The sequence below is a fragment of the Episyrphus balteatus genome, chromosome 3 (genome assembly GCF_945859705.1).
Source record: "Episyrphus balteatus chromosome 3, idEpiBalt1.1, whole genome shotgun sequence".
In the NCBI taxonomy this organism is placed as follows: domain Eukaryota; kingdom Metazoa; phylum Arthropoda; class Insecta; order Diptera; family Syrphidae; genus Episyrphus; species Episyrphus balteatus.
Window position 1 is genome coordinate 91,939,391 of NC_079136.1, and position 22,559 is coordinate 91,961,949.

Consider the following 22,559-nt stretch of genomic DNA (forward strand, 5'->3'; position numbering starts at 1 on the left):
TGTGGAAAACCTTTGATGTTTAATTTTGACGATAAAATAAACTAAAATGACTGAAAGAAGTGGGAATATACATATGTATTTACAAAAAGCATAATAAATAAAAAAAAAATATTTTAAAATGCTTTTCTTCCAGTTAATAGCTCCAAATAGACCCCGAATAAATCGCCGTGGACTACATTTACTCAATTTGGTTTAGGGCCAGTTGTACAAACGTGGTTCCGCCTCGGATCAGGAATTTAACTCGTTGATATCGGCGGATTAGTAGTGGATCAACTTTGGTTCAAGGATGGATTTAGCTATTTCAGCCTTTATGCCCCTAGAACCAGTGGTAAAAATCAATTTTACCACCGAACTCAGAAGATAAAAGTTCTGAACCACGGATTAAATATTTGTACAACTGGCTCTTAAAGGGCGTTCATGAAACGTATGTGGTAAACTTTTTAATTTTGCTATGTGGTAAAGTTTACGCTGTTTCATCAATACCACTGACGTAGTATTTATTTTAGTTAAATAAAGCATGTTTCTTTCAGTTTAAAGCAAATTATGCAGTGTCAAAGTAGACAAAAATATGACTGCAAGTTTTCCACGTTTACCACATTCAGATACAAAACTTTACCACACAAATTTGGGCGGGATAATTTTTACGCGGTTTTATATGAATACCCAACTATAATTAGAAAGATATACAACAGACTAGACTGATTCAAACAAGAATTTTTTTCAAAGCATTGTTGAAAATATTGTTGGAAATGACGAAAAAAAATACTGTAAAAGTTTCAGCCCTTAATATTAGCATTAAGTACCTACCGCCCCATCGCAAATTTCTATTTCCGATATGATTTACATGGGAAAGATTGTGTTTTTGAGTTTGGAATTTTATGGTTCATCAAAAAGTCTAGATTTAATCATTTTCTTGTATAAAATTGAACGCTCTACAAAAAAGCTCAAGATATAATACAAGAAAATGATTAAATCTAGCCTTTTTAATGAACCATTAAAAAGTTATAAAATTCCAAACTCAAAAACACAATCTTTCCCATGTAAATCATATGGGAAATAGAAATTTGCGATGCGGCGTTACTTAATGTTAATATTAAGGGCTGAAACTTTTACAGTATTTTTTTTTTCGTCATTTCCAACAATATTTTCAATAATGCTTTGAACAAAAAAAAAATATTTTTTTGAATCAGTCTACAACAGACACATCTGTTACTTTTTATTTTTTTAATTGCTTCATAGAAAAAGAGTATAAATATTGATGCATCAAAAATGAAATATTTTTACTTATTTGTACTTTTGCTAAAAGTAACCATAATGCAGTAAGGTTTTTACAGTAAGGTCTTGTATAAGGTCCAATTTTTTCGATTCGACAAGCTATATTTTGTATAGGTTTAGTTTAAGGCTTAATTTTACGAAAGTCAACCATTTTGGAAAGAAAAGGTCTCCTTAAGACTTTCTAGAAGTGTTTAGAGGGAGCCTTGTAAATTTGAGTTATACATAGAAGGCCTTTTTAAGACCTTTTTGCACCGTTCTAAGAAAGCCTCGTATTTTCAAGTGACAAAAGGTATCTATAAGAACTGATGTTGAAAGAGATTCTTTTAAGTATGCAATGTTTTTATTTTTAAAGTATGCAATTGTATAAAAGTATGCAATTTTTCGAGCATGGTCTACTGGTAGAGTGCTGCGCTGGTTGCTGATGGTATGCGGAGGTACGTGGAGGTACGTTAAAATAAAATTCTTCCCATTTCAGAACAACAGAAAAAAAAATTGGAATGGCCAAAAATAAATATAAATTATAATAAATATAATAAAAATAAAATTCAATAAAATCTTTTTTTTATTCATTAATTCAACATCTTATAACGACCTCTACAAGGCGTTATTATAACATCCAATGCAAGTGATATCTTCCTTAGCGGAGCTATAGCCGTTGTTGTTTTGTAAAAAGGCCTCCATAAGGTCGTTTTACGCTGTCACAAGCTATTAGCTTGTGGATTGCCTGTGGAGGAAAGTCTTGAGGAAATTCGATAATGTGCGCCAAAATGATTTGTAAAGACTTGTCCTTCTTCTTACACAAGTCAAAAATTGTTTGCATTGAACCTTATACAAGTTAAATTGTTACTTGGGACATACCTTACGGTGTGGTCAAGCCTTTATTAAGCTGACTTTCTATTTTCCGTAATTATTTCATTTGAAATTCGCTATTCACGCTTACTCCGACTTTTCAATTTTTTCAGTGTGGCAAATGCTGATCTTTCACGAGTCGATTTTTGCCATGCGGCGAAGCTTTTTGACTAGTGTGAACGACTAAAGTGATAATGCCCATAGAAAAATTCTGGTCGACTTAAGTCGTACGACGTATCGTCCGGCTAAAATGGACTCGTGAAAAGTCAACTTTAGTATGCAGATCGAGCTAGATTTAAGCTCCTAAACGAAATAATTCTCTCCAAAATTTAACCGACATGTGCAGCTCGAGCAAGAAAATAACATTTTCGTTTCAAACTACATATACATTTTTTATATGGTAAAATATAGCGCACAACAGAGAAAAAAAATGTCAGCTTATATTTTTAGCTTGATCTGGTTCAAATTATAGCACACGATTACGATCATTCGTTAACGTTTTTACTATTTGTGTCTCTATTTAATTAGTAGAAAAAGATAGGGACACAAAGCAACCATACGTTAATGTACGTATGCCGTAATTCGACCCCTGCTTCGTTGAAAAAATCGTTCCTTTGTAAATCAACATAGATAAATGCTGTCATTGAAAAATCGTCAAATGTAAATCCTGACTAACCACAGCCAAACTTTGCGAACGTGCCTTTAAACACACAGCATTCAATTTCAACCATCAAAAATTCAGCCTGAACTCTTCCATTTCCAACCAAAAAAACACAAACTACCCAAACTACCTTACCATACAAACGCACTTGAATGCCACCATTTTCTCAATCCATATACAAAAACCATGCAACAAAACGAGACAACCATATCTCCCTCGTGTACATGTTTACATTTTCTACAGGCCCAACAACCTACAAATAAATTGACATATTTGTCAATATACTTGATTTCATCTATGTTGGCACTACTGAATTTATAGAAAAAAAATTTTTTTTGTCGGACTAGTAGTTCATTATTTATATTTATCTCACAGTGCTTTTGCCCAATTTATTATTAAAGAAAACTTATTTAAAAATTGACTTAATAACCCTAATTTAATAACAAACAAATACCCAAATAACTATGTTTCATTTATAAATGTCTTAAATGCGTGTTGCTTGGACGTAATTATCACATTTCGCTCGCTAAAATATGCTGTTGCAGAATATTTTTATATATGAACAAGTTCATTGACGTTCCAAACTACAGCGGTTTAACATTTTGTTTTTCTCATTTTCTGGACTTAAATGTTTGATTGTTTCAAAAGGTAATTAATTTAATTTATATTATAAACATTCTTAAACATAATGCAGCTCTTTCAGACTGCAATATCATAACATAAATGCCACTAAAATGCATTTGAAGATTGTGGGCTTTGGCAATTAAGTAACTTTTTGGGTAAGCGCGAGTCCTCTTAATTCTGTCGCTGTCATGGCCTAAAACACTGCTGTTGTGTGTTATTTTTTTTTTTTTCTTTCGTATATATTTTCTTTGGCTAACCATTGGCGCGGCAGGTTAGGAGAATTAGAAATATTATTTATTTTTTTTAAATTGTTCCTTGTTTTTAATGAAAAAAAGAAACAATGATTTTATTTTTTCATGCATTTTGAGTTTTGGATTCGGTAAAATGGATTTTGTGCATGACGTCTGGTGAAAATTGTTTCGTTTGCACTGTTCTGTGTTCCCATCCAGAAATGTCACGTTGCTAGAAGTAATCCCTGTCATTATTTTTGTGATCGATAAATTAAATTGTCGAATTAAGATTAACTAGCTGTAGCTAGCCAAGGGCATTTGTTGCAAGACTATCGTAACATTAACTTATGAATTGGATTTTTCTTGCAGTTAAGTTTAGAAGATAGACTGAAAGAAGATTAGCTTCATACCAAAATGGGTATAACCCAAATTTTGTTTTTTTTTTTTTCGCTTGACAAGTTGAATATTTGTTGATATTTTTGTTATATCGTTAAAGATAAATGAAAATTGAATACATTTTTATAGAATATAAAGAACAGATTCACTTTGGAATTCCAAAGCTTTATGAAGGTCTAGCTAATGATTTCAGATTTGAGGAAAATATGAAGAGAACTGTTGATTTTCTTCTTTTTTTAGTTCATTGATCATACAAGTGATCTCCAGTGCCCCTATAAGGTACCAAATTATTTCTCCACATTTCTATTTTTTTTTTTTTTATTAATATTACAAAATAAAATGTATTTTAGGATCACATGGTATTGCGAGCAATGCACCAATGTTTGTTAGAGTTGTTTAGCTACAAAAAAAAAACCCAAACAGTTTTTAGGTCTCATTAGTATGTATACTAACAACATAGATTTTTGATAAAGATTATGTAATTTGATGTATTTATTGGCGGGAAGTGAAGGAGTATGCGCAGTTTGGGAGGAAGTTGTAATGGCAAATTATGTTCATGTTTAAATGTTTCAATTATGCTAAATACGATTTGGACCCAAATTTTGTATTGCCCTTCAATTTTATTCTAGCAGTTAGTATAGGGTTGCTTTTGGCATTACAATAAGCTTTGTTTTTTTTTTTTACGAAAATTTAAAAGAAATAACATTTATTTTAAAAGACAAAAATACAATACTCATTTAATTTAATAAGTCTTTTAAATATTGTGGTCTTATAAATGTTTTAAAAATGATTTCATCCGGCATAAGTCTCCTCTAGAACTGCCCATATTTTTCTGTTTTTGACAATGTTGTACCTGTTATTGTTTAAAAGCCTCAAGTCATTAGTTCATCGTTTCATTAGTAGTTTCTTTTGGTCTTCTTTCGTTTACAGGCATCCATTTAATCACTAGCTTCGCTCGTCTTTGGTCTTCAATCCTTCATAAATCGTCGGCGTAAAGCAAAATTGTTCTAAGTACATAGGATTTCTTAAGGACTTAAAACAATTTTGCTTTACGCCGACGAAATGTCGAGCCCATCTTCACTTTAAAAGTTTTATTCTTTGTATGACGTCAATTATTCTAGTTCTTTCTCTTATGTGTTAGTTTTTAATCCTTTGTATTTTCTGTCCTTTAAAAAACTTGAGTTTAATTTTTGATGAAAAAACCTTAATTTATCATGTTAGATTGAAGTGAGTTCTAATATTTCCAGTTTATGTGCCCATCACTGGTGAAAATTGTTTCGCTTGCAATGTTCTGTGTTCCCATCCAAAAATGTCACGTTGCTAGAAGTAATCCCTGTCATTATTTTGTGATCAATAAATTAAATTGTCGAATTAAGATTAACTAGCGCAAGTCAAGGGCATTTGTTACAAGACTATCGTAACATTAACTTATGAATTGGATATTTCTTGTAGTTCTGTTTAGAAGACAAACTGAGAGAAGATTAGCTTCATACCAAAATGTGTATAACCCAAATTTTGTTTCATTTTTTTTTTGTATTTTTTTTTTTTTTGGCTTGACAACTTGAATATTTATTGATTTTTTTTGTTATATCGTTAAAGATAAATGAAAATTAAATACTTTTTGATAGAATATAAAGAACAGATTCACTTTGAAATTCTAAAGCTTAATGGAGATGCAAAATAGGTTTTGGCTAATGATTCAAGATTTTAGGAAATATGAAGAGAACTTTTGATTTTCTTCTTTTTCTAGTTCCTTAATCATACAAGTGATCAAACTATTTTTATATCTACACATTTCTATTTTTTTTTTTTTAATTAATATTATTACAAAATAAAATGTATTTTAGGATCACATGGTATTGCGACAATGTACCAATGCTTGTTAGAGTTGTTTAGCTACAAAAAAAAAAAACCAAACAGTTTTTTGGTCTCATTAGTATGTATACTAACAACATAGATTTTTGATAAAGATTATGTAATTTGATGTATTTATTGGCGGGAAGTGGAGGAGTATGCGCAGTTTGGAAGGAAGTTGTAATGAAAAATTATGTTCATATTTAAATTTTAAAATTATGCTGGATATGTTTGGGACCCAAATTTTTATATTGCGCCCTTCAATCTTGTTCTAGCACAGAAAATAGTAGGAGTGGCTGTTAGCTTTTATCATTATTAGCTTTATTGGCATTAAAATTTTACAATTATTTAAAATAAATAACATTTTTCGGAAAACTAAAAATACAATACTAATTTATTTTTATAAGTCTTTTAAATGTTTTAAAAATTATTTCATTTAGCATGGGTATCTTTTAACACTGACCATATATTTCTGTTTTTGACATCGTTGTACCAAAAGCCTCAAGTCATCAGCTCATTTATTCATTGGTTGTCCTGTTGGTCTTTTCTCGTTTCTTAGTCACTAGTGTCGACCATCTTCTAGCTCTTCCATTCTTGATAAATATCGAGTACATCTCCATTTTAAAAATTGTATTCTTTGTATGACGTCAACTACTCGAGTTCTCTTTTTTATGTCTTCGTTTCTAATCCTTACGTTCAAAAACTTGAGTTTAGTTTTTGATAACAAAACCTTAATTCGTCATGTGAGTTTAAAGTACATAAGTCCTAATGTTTCCAGTTCATGTGTCATTACTGGTAGAAGTGTGTTGAGTTCAGTACAAAATTTTGTAAAATTGTAAATATTTTCTTTTTAATGGCACAAGTTTCTAAATAAAACTCAACAAATAAAAAAAAAAAAACAAACATATTTCTTCATTATCGTCGCTTGATTTTTAGTCTATTATTGGTTTGTTTCCCGTTATTACTTATTTTCCAAATGATGATTTGAAGTAGTAGTAGTCTTCAACGTATTGAATATCATTAAGAATGATGTCTTTGCTAAACCGTATTGAATATCATTGAGGATGAGGATTTATCGAAAAAAAAATATTCATGTGGCAATCATTTTAATAACACGTAAAATTTTTTCAAGACGATTTGCCTTCATATACTAAATGGTGAAGGATAGAACTTCGTCTTGGTTCATCTTGACCCTCTTCTGACAAGTACTCTATTTTTCAAAGATTAATTTCTTGTCTATGGCTTTTTCATACTTGCAGTGATGCTGCCTGTGTAATCAGTTTATATTGAAGGTTTTGAATGAGCAAAAACAACTTGTGTGTGTTAACACCAGTCTATGAATTTGGTGGTAACACACACAAGTTGTTGTTCATTCAAAATCTTCAAAATTTATTTATTGGTTCTTGACATGAATTTACTGAAATAAAGCTGTGACGAAACACAGTACGCTGTCAATTATCCTTTCAAACGAGAGGCCTCGAACTCTTATGAATTGGCATTAGAAGGTAATACAACGATTAGATTTTACAAAGGATAATGCTTTATAAGTTTCACTTTATTTTTGAGGGGGGAAACGTCTTTGACAAATTTCAACATTTAAACAAAATTATTATATGTTGCTTTTAAAGCTTTTTGCGAACTATTTATTTCTAACTATATACACGAACAAAAAATTAATTTTCCTTGAAGTTATAACACAAACATGCCACAGAATAAGAGACTTAATTAATCACAAAACCAACACACCTAGCATTTACCACTTGCCAACAATATAATCTTAATTTTGATATCTTAATCTGAAAGATTGAATGATAGAAACCTAAGATATCGTCGGCACAACGCAAAAAACTGCGAATCTGCATTTTTACTTTAATGAGTCATTTTACTTGTTATAGGTCCCTCTATTCACTGCATCGATCCCAATCCTCCATCTAAAACCTAAACTATCAATTTCCGTTGCACGAGTTTCCATAAGATTGCATGATTTTCCAAAACTTTGAAGCCGTTTTTTCTCAGAACTACAATTTTGCAGATTCGGGGTTTTGGCTTTGTGCCTGGTTACGAAACGGTTTTTATAAACTACAGGCATTACAAAAATTCTACAATTTTCAACTAATTTTTGATAGAAGGCATTTAGACATGTACATAGGTTTGGTGAAAAATCTAGACTAACTAATAAGCTCAAGAATTTCAAAAAATCTATTTTTTTCACTTTTTTTTTTGGCTTTGGAGTCGATTTAAAGCATATACTTAATAAAGTACATTATACATCAGGATGTTTCATTTTATAAGGCGAAAAAATAAAATTGGAAATTTTTGCAGACTTTGCTGACGCCCCGAGTCGTAAGTGATAAAAAAATATATGTATATTTCAAATTTCAACAAGATCGGACAATATTTAGAGGTCGCTTTTTTTTAAGGAAGAAATTTCATAATGTGAGAAAAAGTGATCAAAGTGCACAACCCCTAATTTTTAAAGCCCACCTAGGGCATGTCACCATTAGGGAGTTTCATTTTTCCACAATTTTGATTTTCCTATTACTTTTGCTTATACCCCGAGTCTGAGCGAGCGATATAAAAAATAATATACACCAAATTTCAAAAAGATTGGTTGATGTTTAGAGGTTGCGCACTTTGGTCACTTTTTCTGACATTGTGAAATTTCTTCCTTTAAAAAAAAAGCGACCAAAATACATACCTGTAAATACTGTCCGATCTTCTTGAAATTTGAATTATATATGTTTTATATAGTTTTATACACTGTGCGTCGCTTGAATAAAAACAACAATTTTTCTTTAGAAAATAGCGATTGGCGCTTTGGTGAGGTAACTTAGTAGATTTTTGGTTTTGCATTTTCAAAGAGGAACTTTTAACAAACAATGTTGTAAAAACAAAAAACCCAAAACAGAAACCGTATAGCTACTATTGCGTTTTTTCGCATTACTTCACAAAAAACAGTGTTTGTTTGCGTCACTTGAATAGAAACAAGCTCTTAAATTAGATAAAAATGATGAAAAATCATAGAAAACACTAATTTTAGTAAAGCAATATTAAACTTCGACATTATTTGCACATTATAACCAATTATGGGCTACGAGCTACCATTAGGCACCCCAGAAAATGCATAAATAAAAGCTAACATTAGAAATGCACTTGCACTATGCAAAATCGCGAAAGATATTGGAAAATTTGCCAAATTTGGATGAGAATATTTTTAAAATATCGTAAACTAGTGATTGATTTAAAAAATAACACAGGTGAGACCCAAATCAAGAGCAGAGAAAAAAATAATTTAAAAACTAGCTGCAATTCCATTCACTTTGCCGCTAAAATCGGTCAAAAACGTGGTGTTAGTGCGATGGTAATGTGTTGGTTTGTTCCATCATGGAAGTTATAAAAGGAGCACAACATTAAAAAAGCCTCAAAATGCAAAATAACAACATTTTTAGTTCTACTGAGATTGCAAAAAAGTTAACTATTTTATAGTTGCATTCGAACTGAAAATATTTGAGGTAAGGAGTGGTTTTTTAAATGAAAAAATACCAACTCAGATGAACCATGTTAATATTAGTCCTATTTCATTGGTTTATGAAAGAATAACTTTTATCGCATCGCCACCAAAGGGCACTAAAATGTGTTATAGTAATACACTTTGTTTTTATGATGTGCAATAGCAGAATTGAAGCTTCACGTTTCACGCAAAGATGCAAACTTTTACAAAGAAATAATGGTAGAAGCTCTTGGGAAATTTAGAAACGTGGAAGAACAACCGTCTTAGAGATTGCACAAGGATAGTTCCAGAAAAAACAACGCAATAAAAACAAAACAGATGCATTCCGGATGAAAACTTGTAGAAAATGTCATTTTCTTAATTTGTAAGAAGTTACCAAACACTTTCATCACTTTCTCCAATTAGGTTCACGATTGTGTACAGTACAAGTGCATTTTCAATGTTAAATTCTATTTATACATTTTCTGTGGTGCCTAATGGTAGCTCGTAGCCCATAATTGGTTATAATGTGCAAATAATGTCAAATTTTAATATTGCTTCACTAAAATTAGTGTTTTCCATGATTTTTCACCATTTTTATCTAATTTAAGAACTTGTTTCTATTCAAGTGACGCAAAAAAACACTGTTTTTTGTGAAGTAATGCGAAAAAACGCAAAAGTACCCATACGGTTTCTGTTTTGGGTTTTTTGTTTTTACAACATTGTTTGTTAAAAGTTCCTCTTTGAAAATGCAAAACTAAAAATCTACTAAGTTACCTCACCAAAGCGCCAATCGCTATTTTCTAAAGAAATATTGCTGTTTTTATTCAAGTGACGCGCAGTGTATCAGCTAGACTCGGGGCGTCAGCGAAGTCATATGAAAATCAAAACTTTGGGAAAATGAAACACCGTAATGAACAATATTAATGTCGAATTCCTTTCAATTAAAAAATCGAATTTTCGGCGATCTCGAAGCGAATTTTTTCTGAAAATCATGTTCCATAGAAAAAAAATTCGCCTCAAACGAAGCAGAATTCGAATTTTTTTGAATCCCTCTTTTTTGAGAGATTTACACGGATTTGCACACACACTTGTAACATTTGACATTTCTCAAACGTCAAGCTGAAAGTTTTCTTCGTGTTGTTTGTTGATTTGAGAACACCAACTTCAAATAAAGAGTAAATTTTAATTCAATATCGTATTTTTATTGCGGAAAAATATGAAATAAATAAAAAAAAACAATGTGCGATCAAAATATATTTTTTCCTGGCATAGTTCTTGTGAAAAAGTCAAATTACTGTGACTTTTCTTCTCGTAATTGTCGTCAGAAAATTTTTTCTCTGTAAAACCACAGCATACGACCAAAATAATAACCTTCTACTTCATCTTCACTCAGATCTTAATAATAACTGCAATTTCCCTTTGATTCTGATAAAAATAAATCTATATTACCGAAGAAAATAAACAAAATTATTGATCAAAGGAATCTCTGGTTTTATTTTGCAGAAATTGTTTTGGTTTCAGCTTGACGTTCGTGTAAAAATTGTTGTCAAATGACACACATACAATCGCAAAAAGAATTCGGTCTGTTTTCATGTTCCTTTTTAACACCAAAAATTCGATTTTTTTGAGGCGATTCAAAAAATTGAAAGGAATTCGACATAATATTTCAAGAATTTTGAGTTATATTAAATTTTCCAAAAGTATCAAAATTCTCTTTAACTTTGTATTAAAATTTTTTTGGTATCCCCATTATAAAAAAAAGTTATGAAAAAAAACAGTTTTAACCATACCTGCTGTTTGATAAAAAAAAATCAACTAAAAATGCAATGTAATGTAAAGTAAAGTATATACACTATTTTAAGATTTTCTAATTGCATTCCACCATTCTTAAGCTAAATTTATTTGATAAGTTGAATGAAAAAATTTCTGTCAAAAAAATAACAGTCAACTAAATGTTTTTTTTTATAAAAGAGGAAGGCATATCATGAAAAATTTTATTAAATCCCGACTAACTTATCCTGATAAATTGGAAAAACAAAAGTTAATTACTAGGTATGGACACCTAGCTAGAACAGCATCAAAGCAAAAACAAGATGCTTATATGTTCATTGCAGTAATAAAAAACTTTAAATAAGGCGAATTGATGAAGCGAGGTGAATACTTCAAAGAACATTTCGGTTTTAATCTCAGCTCTTATTTGACCTACATTATTTTTGAGGTAGTTCAAAAAGAAAGTTCATTTACCTAACGAATAATTTTTTAAGATGATTTTTAAACCGAACTCATATTTTTCATAATTTCTTGTACCTAACAAGTTCAGCCCATACCATCCGACACCTCAGCTTAGCTAAACTGAGCTCAAATTTGAGTTAGTTCTTTTTTCGAGCCAACTAACATTGATCAGGTTACAGTTATCGAGATGGAAAAAAAGAAAAAAACACATTTAAAGGGCATTTCTAAATGTACTCAGCGATTCAAAAATCCCACAATTATAAATTCACTTTTGGTTACTATTCTATTTTGTTCAGTCAAATCAGGGGTCGAATTACAGCATACGATTACGATCATTCGTTAACGTTTTTACTATTTGTGTCTCTATTTATTTAGTAGAAAAAGATAGGGACACATAGCAACCATACGTTAACGAACGTATGCCGTAATTCGACCCCAGGTTTTAACACCTGACGAGGTTTAAATGAAATTCATTCATTCGTTTTCAAAAAAAATTGATTTTTCAAAAAAAAAATTAAACTTTTATTGAAAATACAAAAATATTTGTATTGAAAATTTTTCTTAATTTTAATATTGAGGCTACAACAAGATTTTTGTAAAAAAATTTTTGTTGAAACCGGTTAACTCCTTTTTAATAATGTCAAAATCAAGAAAACGGTTCTATGGCAAGTACCGTTAATTACGGTTTAAAAATTTTTTTTTAATAGTACGACCTTATAACTCAAATTAAAATGAGCAAAATAATAGCAGTGAATTAAACAAAATTCAATTAAATGGTATTTTATTTGCGAAAAGGTAGTATTTGCTACCATGACTATTATTTTAAATTACCGCTTCGCAACGACCTTTCATGAAGTTGTAAAGTCCCTGATATCTCTGAGGTGTTATAGATCGCGAAACCTGCTCAACAACGATCCATACCTCCCGTTTTAGACACATATTTTTTAAATATCCCCCAAAAGTTTTTGAGGGGATTGCGGTCTGAGACACTGGACAGCAAGGTGGGTCGTTTTTTTAAAAAATAAAAATTTTCTTTTTCATTTCAACTTTGAGTAAACAAAACCAAATTCGGAAGTTGCAGATAAAAATCCTCAAGTTATGTTCAACTTCGAGTGAAAAAATGGCCCTTAGATTTCTGATAGTATCGATTTTAACGATTTAACGATATTTTTATTGAACAGTAATTATATATACAGTAAAACCCGGATAAGTGCCTCTCGCTTAAGTGCCTAACCCGCATAAGTACCTTTGTTTTTTAGAACCAAAATTTTAAGGATTTTTTCATATAAAACTCATCTTTTAAGTACCTTTCGCTTAACTGCCTTTTCCGCTTAACTACCTTCTATTTTAAATACTTATAATTGAATTTACTTGCAGGAAATTCTTTTAAGTACACATTTGAAACAACTTTCAGCAGTAAGAAAAACTTCATTTGCTAAAGAGCTTTAAGATTCAAAAATTCTACTAAAAGTAGAAACTAAGTAGTTAGTTATTTTAAACTTTCAAAGTTATTTTGTTTGTGAAGATTCTGTTTTTAATAACATTGGTCGGCAACGAAAATAGAGCAGGAAGCAAACCCTACTTTTCTAAAGAATTTTTGTGTGCTGAGTCCGAATCCGAAGTCAAAATTTCACTAGCACGTCACGTTTTCGAAATACTTGAATATTAACAGGTCAAAAACGCGTTTTTTGGTTACATTTGACGTCAAATTACATTACCGTTAAGTTATTTTTTTTTTTCAAAACTACTTATGCAATCTCGAAACGCCATATTAAAATGTCCTTAAGTTACTTATTTTTTTTTTTCAAATTATTTTTTTTTCTCGAAGACATTGAAAAAAGAAATTTATGATAAATATCTCCAAAACTTGCTTGTTTTTTTCCAAAGAAATGAATGGTTTTTGAACCAAATTCCAGTTTGCGTCTTCTGTTTTTGACTTAAAAAAAGCACCATATTACGGGAAAATATATATATTTTTGACTAAACATCAAAAAGAACTAAATTGAAAATTAGTTTTTGGGAGTTTATAGCGAAAATAGTGAGGAGTGTAGCTCAAAAACTAGACGTGATAGAATAAATCTGTAAACAGTTTTGAATTAAGCACACTAAAGTTAATTAAAATCAACTTACAAAGTTCTTGCTCCCGACTTTTTTTTGTTTTTTGCCAGTGTAATCAAACATGTTTTTTTATATTTTTAAGTAAATATAGAGATAAGTGCCTATGAGCACTTAAGCGGGTTCTTGTAAGTAACTTACCCGCCTTAGTGCCTAACAAAACGGGGCATTTAAGGTGAGGTACTTATCCGGGTTTTACTGTATACAATTTGCTTAAAGCTAGTTATCTTAAAATTTACATTTACATTAGTATTATGTTGGCACAAAAGGGGCCAAACGTTTTTACATTGTTTTTTTTTAACTAAACTTACAGTTAATTGTCATTGTATTTGTTTAAAATTTTAATTCTGTTGGCAGCTTTTTAACTCAGGTTGTTCAGGTCCGGTTGTCATTGTGAAGGTTGGATTAGGGAGAGGTGAGGCTTTCAGCCACGATAGTGAGCTGACCCAGGAGGGGGAATGTTCTCTTCGTCGTTGGTTGATATCAAATCCTCATCCAAAAGTTCCTTAGCTTCTAAGTACCGCTGGTTAGGATGTATTGGCTGGTTCATGATTCTTCCTATTATTGGGTTAGGGTGGTTGGTCAGGTTCTGTAGGCATCTGCTTGATTGGATAAGGTATTTGTCGAGTTTTATAATTTTGGCTTCTTCATACAGTCTCTTGTTGTTGACGTGTTTCCTGCGTATCCTGTCGTAGTACATGCCTGTACAGATCCTTAAGATCTTCCTCTCCAGTATTGCTAACTTGTTTAGATGGGATTTTGTCACCGTGAACCAGATAGGAAAACAGTAGGTGATGATAGGCTTGATGAGCTGCTTGTACAGGAGAAGCTTTGTCTTTTGGCTGAGTCTGATAGTATCGGTACTCTCGTTAGTTTTACCAAATAAATCTAATGAAAATTTATTTTTTTTAATTAAAAAGTAATAAACAAGCGGTATGAGTTCAATAGGCTGAACAATTAAATTTTTCTAATGAAAATTATTGGGCCCAAATAAAATATTTCTTGTAGATTTGTACAACATTTTTTACATTTACCATGTTTTTTTGTGATTTAAAAACATATCCTGCTATAGCTCTTGATATACTATAATATTATTATTTCTTTTTCAGAAATTTATGAATTCTAAATCTACTTACATTAAATAAGATAATTCTTTGCCGAATTAGGCATCGCCCATCTGGAGTAAATATTTAAATTATGATTTTTATTCTGGAATATGCAAGTGAGGTAGGAAAAGTTCTATTGCTATTTAAAAATCAGACAGTGAAAATGAAAAACACTTTAATTTTCTTTCTCTTCCTTCTAGAAAATGGACTCACACTGAAAAACTGTTTTAATCGGAAGATAATGATGTAATGCATGAGGCTATTCGTGAAGTTTTCTGAAACTAATACTTCATCTTTGGAAAAACGACAACTGTCTAACCTCATCATAGTTATATAGTAAAAGTTTACAAACCAAAAAAGTTTGCATGACTTGATTAAGAATCTTCGTTGAATCAACCACCTTAGACGTGGTTGGCATAGTTTGCTTAAATATTTTATGTGCCCTAAGGCATTTGTAGTAAATAGTCCGGTATTTGGAATCCGGTTTTTTGTTTAGATGAATTTACATATTTTGAATAACCGTATATAGAAAAACTTAAATAATGGAGCAGGAGGAGAGAACTGAGCAAATGATTTCAGAGCAATTGTTAAACCCTCTGCTGGATTGCGACCCCATAGACATTTCACCGCTAAATGCATGCACTTCGTCCAGTACATTGCTTAATGACGATGAATTACTGTGCGTGTCTGAAGACCAACCTGCTCCAGATCAAGACCAACAACTTGAGCTACAGCTGGATATACCTGGCAAGATAAAACGTAACAAATTCTCGTACCTTTCAAAACGAGGTCCCGGTCGTCCGCGAAAGGATGTTCAAGGGTTCTTTTATAAAAAAGCCGTTCGCACTCAGCTGAAACGGAAAAACTTCAATCGATCAATGTTGGTAAAGCGCTACCTGAACGACGAACATATGCAGACGGGTCGCTTTCTCGCGCACAATCATCCATCGCCATCGGATGCAGATGGCTCGGAAAGTTTGCAATCGCTAAGCGAAAGCACAACTTTCAATCACAAGTACGAAGGCAAGCTTTGTTGCCTCTGCAACCTCAGCGAACAAAGTCAACTTGGCCAGGGTGAGCTAATCCGGTTCGAGTCGTCCCTTCCAATGGACATGTTTGGCGAAAATGTGACATCACATCCAGTTACCGAATTGGATACCCTTAAAATCAAGATTAACCTCACGAATCAAACCGTATCAAAAGATGTATCTAGCTTCAAAAGCGTCATCAATCATCACACAGACGATATCAATGAGCTTGACGTCATCGGCCATCGGGATCAGTTGAACTTGCGGAATCTTCAAGATTCCAATTACTTCTACATACATAAAATGTGTGCCCTCTGGTCGCAAGGAATAGTCTGTGACAATGATGGTCAATTAAAAAATGTCGATGTGATTGCTGCTCAGAGCCTTAAGATTCAATGCTCATTTTGTCAACATTATGGAGCAAGTTTATCTTGCAAAATGAACTGCTCCAAGATGTACCATTTTCCGTGTGCCACAGCGGCAGGGTGCTTTCTTATAGTTTCCTCATTTGTAACCTTCTGTACTGATCACTTGTATCAGATCCCAATTAATTACACGGATGGAAATGTATCGTGTCAAACCTGCAACCTGATGGGCGACCCCAGCAAGCACGTGATGTGCAGCATATGCGGCGATCATTACCACACCGCATGCATCGGCCTTAAAGACACGCCAGGTACACGCGCCGGTTGGCAGTGTACGTCTTGCATTCGTTGTCAAGTCTGCAAGCAGACCGATGTTTTAGACGAGCGTCTAATAACCTGCGAGCAATGTCACAAGGTGTATCACTCCAATTGTTTGCGACCAATTGTAGCGTCGGTTCCGAAACTGGGGTGGAAGTGCCGCAACTGTCGTATCTGCTCAGACTGCGGGTCGAGAACGCCGGGAGCAGGAGCCTCCTCTCGATGGCATTCGAATTACACAGTCTGTGACTCGTGTTATCAGCAAAGGAACAAGGGATTTTCGTGTCCTATTTGCCACAAGGCGTATCGAGCGGCAGCTCATAAGGAAATGGTCAAGTGCTGTAGCTGTAACCGATTCGTGCACAACACCTGCGATGCTGAAGCCGATCTCTCCGTATATCATCTGCGGAAAGAAACAAATCCAGACTACGATTACATCTGTACGTTGTGCAAAAAGATCTCGTACAAGGGTGAAGGCATGCTGGCGGGCTTGCAGAATTTTGATGGGTCTGATGGAAATTCATTAGAGAAGACATTTGCGGCTCCTTTGCGTGGCAGATCACTTGAAACGATACTAAAGCTGCCTAAAAAGCGGATGAGACTTAAGGATATGTATCGTGGTAAGGGAAAATATATGCAAAAGAAGTCGCAGATGGGTGAAATTAGCGGCGGAAAGAAACAGCGCGTTTCCAAAGGCAAAGGCCGTGGCATGGGTGGTTTCTATGAAGCTCCAACATCGCCACCAGCAGATCGATTGGGTGTGCGCAACGATGAATCAGGCATAGACAAGAAAATCGTGATTTGCTCGGCAAACGACCAGTTCATTCTGTCGCAAGATATCTGCGTTATGTGCGGTGCTATTGGAGCCGATGATGAAAGGGAGCTTATATGTTGCGCTCAATGCGGACAGTGTTATCATCCGTACTGTGTAAATGTACAGCTAAACAAGGTGATTTTAACACGTGGTTGGCGATGCCTCGATTGTACCATTTGCGAAGGCTGTGGCAAAAAGGACGATGACGCTCTGCTAATCCTCTGTGATGAATGTGACATATCCTATCACACATATTGCCATGACCCGCCCCTCGATTCGGTACCGCACGGCAACTGGAAGTGCAAGTGGTGTGCCGTATGTCATTCTTGCGGTCGCAAGGAACCAGGCAAAAACTCCCAATGGAAGAATAGCTATTCTGAATGCGGTCCCTGTGCAAGTCAAACATCCTGTGCAGTCTGTTCGGTGACATATGAAATGGGTGAAATAATTATGCAGTGTACCACATGTGAACGATGGTTGCATTGTAAGTGCGACTCGATAAATTCTGAGGATGAGGTCAAACGTTGTGATCTTAGCAAATATGTGTGCAAATTGTGCCGACCCAAGGATGCAGTGCCTTTCTATTTAAAAAATCAAGCCCCAAGCACATCTTCGGCTGCAATAAAATCAGCAGCATCTTCAATATCGCACGACAACAATTCAATAGATGAACTGCTTCCCGAGAACGGACTGGGGTACACATTACCAACAACATCAACAATGAAGAACGCTCCGATGGAGTTGGCCCATCACATGGACGGAGTGTATGTAAGCGAACAAGGTTTGCAGCTGATAAAATCACTGCAAACCGAGATTAAGAAAAAGAGGAAATTTAGGGGAGCAAATGCAATTGACGAGCAGGTGAACAAGGACTCGGCAATACTTGCAGCAATAGAATCAGTGGTGGCAGGCACATCCAATGACAATTCGTGGGAAGATAATCGCCTGGAAGCGGCCATTGATGAGCCGATAAATACATACAAAGACGGAATGGTGTGGCACGGCGACACCATTAGTCCGCCGATGGGCTTTTCGTTCTTTACCAATGATCAGGGTGTAACAGTGCTAAAGAAGAAACGTCAGAGGAATCTTTTAAAACTAGGCATAGGTGGGTTTAGTGTTAAAAATCGAGCTGTACGAAAAGATACTACAATCGATTTGTTGGAAGAAAACGATGACACCACTCAGCAATTAGAACTTGAAAAAGAGAAGAAGAAACGAGCTCCAGTTCGAAAGAAACCCAAAACCAAGTTGAACGAGTTGTACCCGTCGTATCTGCAGGAGGCATTCTTCGGCAAATCTCTACATGAAACAACAGAGAAACTTTCGCTTTCTGAGAGTGAGTCGTCCGAGGACGATAATCGCTTGGGATCAGCGGAGGGAAGTGGAATTGTTCTTTCAACCGATGAAATAAATTACCTGAAGAGTTTCCAAGAAAAGATCGCACAACCTGCCAAGCCTAAAAATGGCTTGCCAAGTGCTACGATAACGTCGTCTAATGCTTTACCCACACCGCCCAGTGTGCAGAGCAATGTGATACCATTCATCGCAACGGTGCCTGTTCAAAAGCCACCAATGCAAAACGGACCAACGACGTTTACGCAACCAGCTGCATATGGGTATAATTCAGTACCCGAAGTCATGAGTAAGCCGGTGGTATCGACGATTGTTAAGCCTCCACCACCATTACCACCACCACAGCAGCAACAACAACAACAAATTACAAGAGATTTAGAAAAAATGCGTAGTCCTATTGCGACGAACACTTTTGTGCCGTCTTCGCCAATTATCCACCACAATTTCCAGCAGAATATGATGCAACAAAATCCACAACAACAACAACAGCAACCACCCCAACCCCAACAACAACAGCAACCACCCCAACCCCAACAACAATCGGTTGTAACCACACCAATGATGAACAATCGCGATCCAGTGAGTATTCAGCTAATTCCAAATGGCCACGCAATGGGAAATCAACAACAAACCAATGGCTATTATCACTCAGAGCATATGAACAACTCGAGTAACTCGACTGATACGGTTATAATGCATGAGACGATAGTACCTAAGCACATCTATGCCGAGCCTGCTCGACCGCAACAAACTCTCCAACACAATAATGTGCACTTGTCAATAAAGAATGCAGTGCCTATTGCTAAAAAGCCCAATGTCCAACAACTGGAGACACTAACAGTGGGCGGCGGTGGTACTGGTTCTAGTGTCGGCGGAACACAAAAAACAGCCGAAAAGATGCGCAAGGACGAGGAACTAGGCAAAGCCGCAACAATTTCGGCAGTCCTATACGCCAACACTCAACATCCAGAACTTAAGCAGCAATATCCCAACTGGAATGATCGTTGTAAACAGATTCTCAAGCGCTGGCGATCGCTGCCATCGGACAAAAAAGGACCTTTCCTGCAGAAGGCAAAAGACAACAGAGCATACGTCAGAGTACAAAAAATGCAGCAGAATCCAGAAAAGAATAGTTATCACCATTCAAAAGTCACCACAACGGCGACAACGCCGACATACAATCACAATAATAATAATAACAACACCAACCATAATAATATACCACTAAGCAATATAGTTACGCCACGGGGCGCACCTCCCTCATATCCACTCACCGTTGAAAACAGATTTAATATGAATAGCACGCCGCATGATGATAAGAATAACTGTTACCGCACTACCACCTCTTATCTTTGTGGTACAGACGATAAATACTCTGTACCGCCTAACCAAACCATCTTACCAAATTCGACAAGTATCCGCACGTCCGAAGAAATCAATAGTTTCAATCAAGAAATTCTGCGTTTCGATCAGGAGATAAAAACAATTAAAGAAAATGAACAACTCAAACGGTTGCTGCAGAATCCATCAAGTCGAGTGAACATGCATGTTCTGGACATGAACCACCTTACTGACGGTGGTCATAAATACAATTCGGATTACACGCGAAACGATCACCTGGACGACCTTAATATGACACTGTCCGATCTAAATACAATCAAGAGCGAAGAGGAGAGTTTCTCGTCGGATCGAAAATCTGTCGTGGACGATGTAAATATGGAGATCTTTGCCGACACCAAATTAGAAGCCAGTCGTCAAATGGCATGCACTATCAGTGAAGCTCTGGCCGAGCGCCTTACACCGATGAAAATAGAAGCAGATGCTGTCAAAGCCATGATGGAGCCGAGCGTTGTGGCGGCCGACTGCCTGGCCGATCTCGATAAGTTGCCAAGCTACGACCATGCCATTGAAGAAGTTGGCGACATTCTCAAAGGCATCGAGGACGGTGATGACGATGATGATGAGTTGCTAAAGTCACTCACCGCTGAAATGGGCGACGATTTCAACATTCTCGAGTACGGCGATCCAGAGCTCGATGAGCTATCGTCCGATCAAAGCATTTTAAATAAGTTGGTATTCGATGATAATGACAAGAATAATGAATAAATTTATTAAACAAAAAGAAGATATATATATATATATAAATAATAAATATAGTTTTTCATACTTTTAGAAATGTAATAAAAAAAAAAAAACAACAAAATAAGTGCATTAACAAAAAAAAAACCAGTTTTTAATATATAAGCTATAAAAACAAGAGAGAAACAGAGAGAAATACTTTTTAAATAAAATAAAATAAAAAAAAGTCAATACATGTATATAAGAGATGTTGATGTATATGTAATTATAATTTTGTGTGTATTATTTTTTTTTAAATTATTTTATAATTTATTTATTTATTTCAGCGTGCAATTAAGTCAAGGTATGGGTTTTGGTATCCACTGGCGTCGTTTGGAATCTATTAAACTATTAAATAAGAAAAATATAAATTCAAATTGGGGACAACAAATTATGTACCCTCTCAGGACCATAAGGCTATGGGTGATGGTGGAAACTTTTTTATTGTTTAGAATGGTATAAGTTATTGTAGTGTCGTTAACAAAAAATATTGAAATCAAAGTAATGTAACTAGTACTTGTTTTCTTCTTATTTGCTGTGGGAAATTAATGCCCATTGTTATAAAGCAACAGCTTAGCTAAAGATGTATCCATGTAGGGGCCCCACATTTTAGCGAGTTTTTCTAGAAAAAAGAGCCAACCATCCAACACTACCGAAACTTCAATTTACAAGCACTTTTTTCATTCGAATTTTTATAATTCGTATTGCCATAGGCATCAACTTGGAGACTCTCCAAAAGGGTTTTTGTAACGGTACCGCTCATATACCTACTCAAAGGATTTTGATGATTGAATTCAAATGTTTGTTTTAGACCTATGTTTTGATGAATTTTTTTTTTTTGAAAATCGTTTCTGATGGTACCTGCCAAAGGTCTGTTTGTGGGGTATTCGTTTGGTTATTTTATTTTCTGATTTAGAAATTGATTTTTTTGTGGCGAATCGATTAATTTCCCACACAAAATTATCTCAAAAATTTAGGTGAGCTAAAATTTATCTAAGAAATTCAACCGAGTTATGCTCAGATTCAGTTTTTTATCTGCCACAATTTAACGGACAAAAATAAGTCAAGAAAAACGGGGGAAAATGTCAGCTTTAGCATTTTCGCTGTCGACTTTGGAGACTTAAACATTTTTCACAGCAAATTTTGGGAGTCGAGGTATAACCAAAATGTGAGTATGCATTTGTATAGCCTTATACCATGGTATAAAAAGACAAGGTATGATCATTAGAGCCGCCATCTTACAAAATGGGGTAATAAGGTTTTGACGTTTGGCATTTGGCAAAGTCAAAAGCAACAACAAATTCCAAGACAAATTTGTTTACAACAACAATTTCAATGGGCTGGGCTGGGCTGTCAAAACCTTAAGTAGCCATAAGTTTTGACAGTTCTCGATACTGAGTTTTTTCTAATGATCATACCTTCTCTTTTTATACCATGGCCTTATACTATGTTTCCACCTACGCTAAATCCGAGATTTAGCTAAGTAGATTTAGAATAAATCTCGAGATTTATTTTAAATCTACTTCGCTTAATCTCAGATTTGGGTTCAGCTACCCTAACGGCCATATTATTCACTAGTTTAAAAAATACATCTGGATGAAAACAATGTCAAATGTCAAAAATAAATCCAATTCCATAATATTCACTAATTAAATACAATCTTAAATCCAATTTTTCAAATCCAATCTCGTTAAATCCAAACAAATTTAAACTGCTCTCTGGTGG

At 34.3% G+C, this 22,559-nt stretch overlaps 1 protein-coding gene across 3 annotated transcripts; it reads left to right on the forward strand.

Annotated features, from left to right (window-relative positions):
• Positions 1-3,124: 3,124 nt before the first annotated feature.
• LOC129913796 (histone-lysine N-methyltransferase 2C) lies at positions 3,125-21,020 on the forward strand. 3 transcript variants are annotated; one of them, XM_055992658.1, is made up of 4 exons: positions 3,125-3,433; positions 3,489-3,564; positions 14,839-14,956; positions 15,036-21,020. In XM_055992658.1, exon 4 carries the CDS (start codon positions 15,378-15,380, stop codon positions 20,820-20,822), a length of 5,445 nt encoding a protein of 1,814 aa, XP_055848633.1. In that variant the 5' UTR covers positions 3,125-3,433; positions 3,489-3,564; positions 14,839-14,956; positions 15,036-15,377; the 3' UTR covers positions 20,823-21,020. The 3 variants fall into 3 exon arrangements, with proteins under 3 accessions (XP_055848633.1, XP_055848634.1, XP_055848632.1); XM_055992659.1 differs by lacking the exon at positions 3,489-3,564 and having other exon boundaries at positions 15,036-19,190; positions 19,221-21,020; XM_055992657.1 differs by lacking the exon at positions 3,489-3,564.
• The last annotated feature ends 1,539 nt before the right edge of the window (positions 21,021-22,559 follow it).